At 41.5% G+C, this 352-nt stretch overlaps 1 protein-coding gene across 1 annotated transcript; it reads right to left on the bottom strand.

Moving 5' to 3' along the window:
• Positions 1-5: 5 nt before the first annotated feature.
• Positions 6-346, bottom strand: LOC109132017 (transmembrane emp24 domain-containing protein p24delta9-like; the record flags this gene model as incomplete). The annotated part of the gene is made up of 2 exons (XM_019243170.1): positions 6-170; positions 254-346. Coding segments are annotated over 2 exons (258 nt in total), but the record flags the coding sequence as incomplete, so codon positions are not given.
• Positions 347-352: the final 6 nt, after the last annotated feature.

The raw sequence follows: 352 nt of genomic DNA, 5'->3' as shown, positions 1-352 counted from the left end.
GACTGAACACCAGTTCTCCAATCGAAATCAATACTCAATGTAACCTCAGGTTTATGATCAACAGCAGTGAAACACGCCATGTAATCTCCAGCTTCCACCGCCGTAAACGCGAATTCTCCAGTTTGAACATCTTCCGCGTGATGATACGTGTTCCCGTAACTCGATGTCACCTGTGTTAAAAACAGCGTTTCAAATCAACTAAAAAAAAAATCAAAAATTATGAAAATTTCGTGGGGAATTAGAGAGTACTGACTCTGATTGAGATCTTGTGAGATTGAGGTGAAGGGTGAGCTTCGTTAGGGTTAACGACGGTGTATTTCCCGACGGTCATGGAATTGCTTTTTATGTCTTC

This window comes from Camelina sativa, unplaced genomic scaffold (assembly GCF_000633955.1).
Source record: "Camelina sativa cultivar DH55 unplaced genomic scaffold, Cs unpScaffold12642, whole genome shotgun sequence".
Taxonomy (NCBI): domain Eukaryota; kingdom Viridiplantae; phylum Streptophyta; class Magnoliopsida; order Brassicales; family Brassicaceae; genus Camelina; species Camelina sativa.
This window is presented reverse-complemented; position numbering and strand designations above follow the sequence as displayed.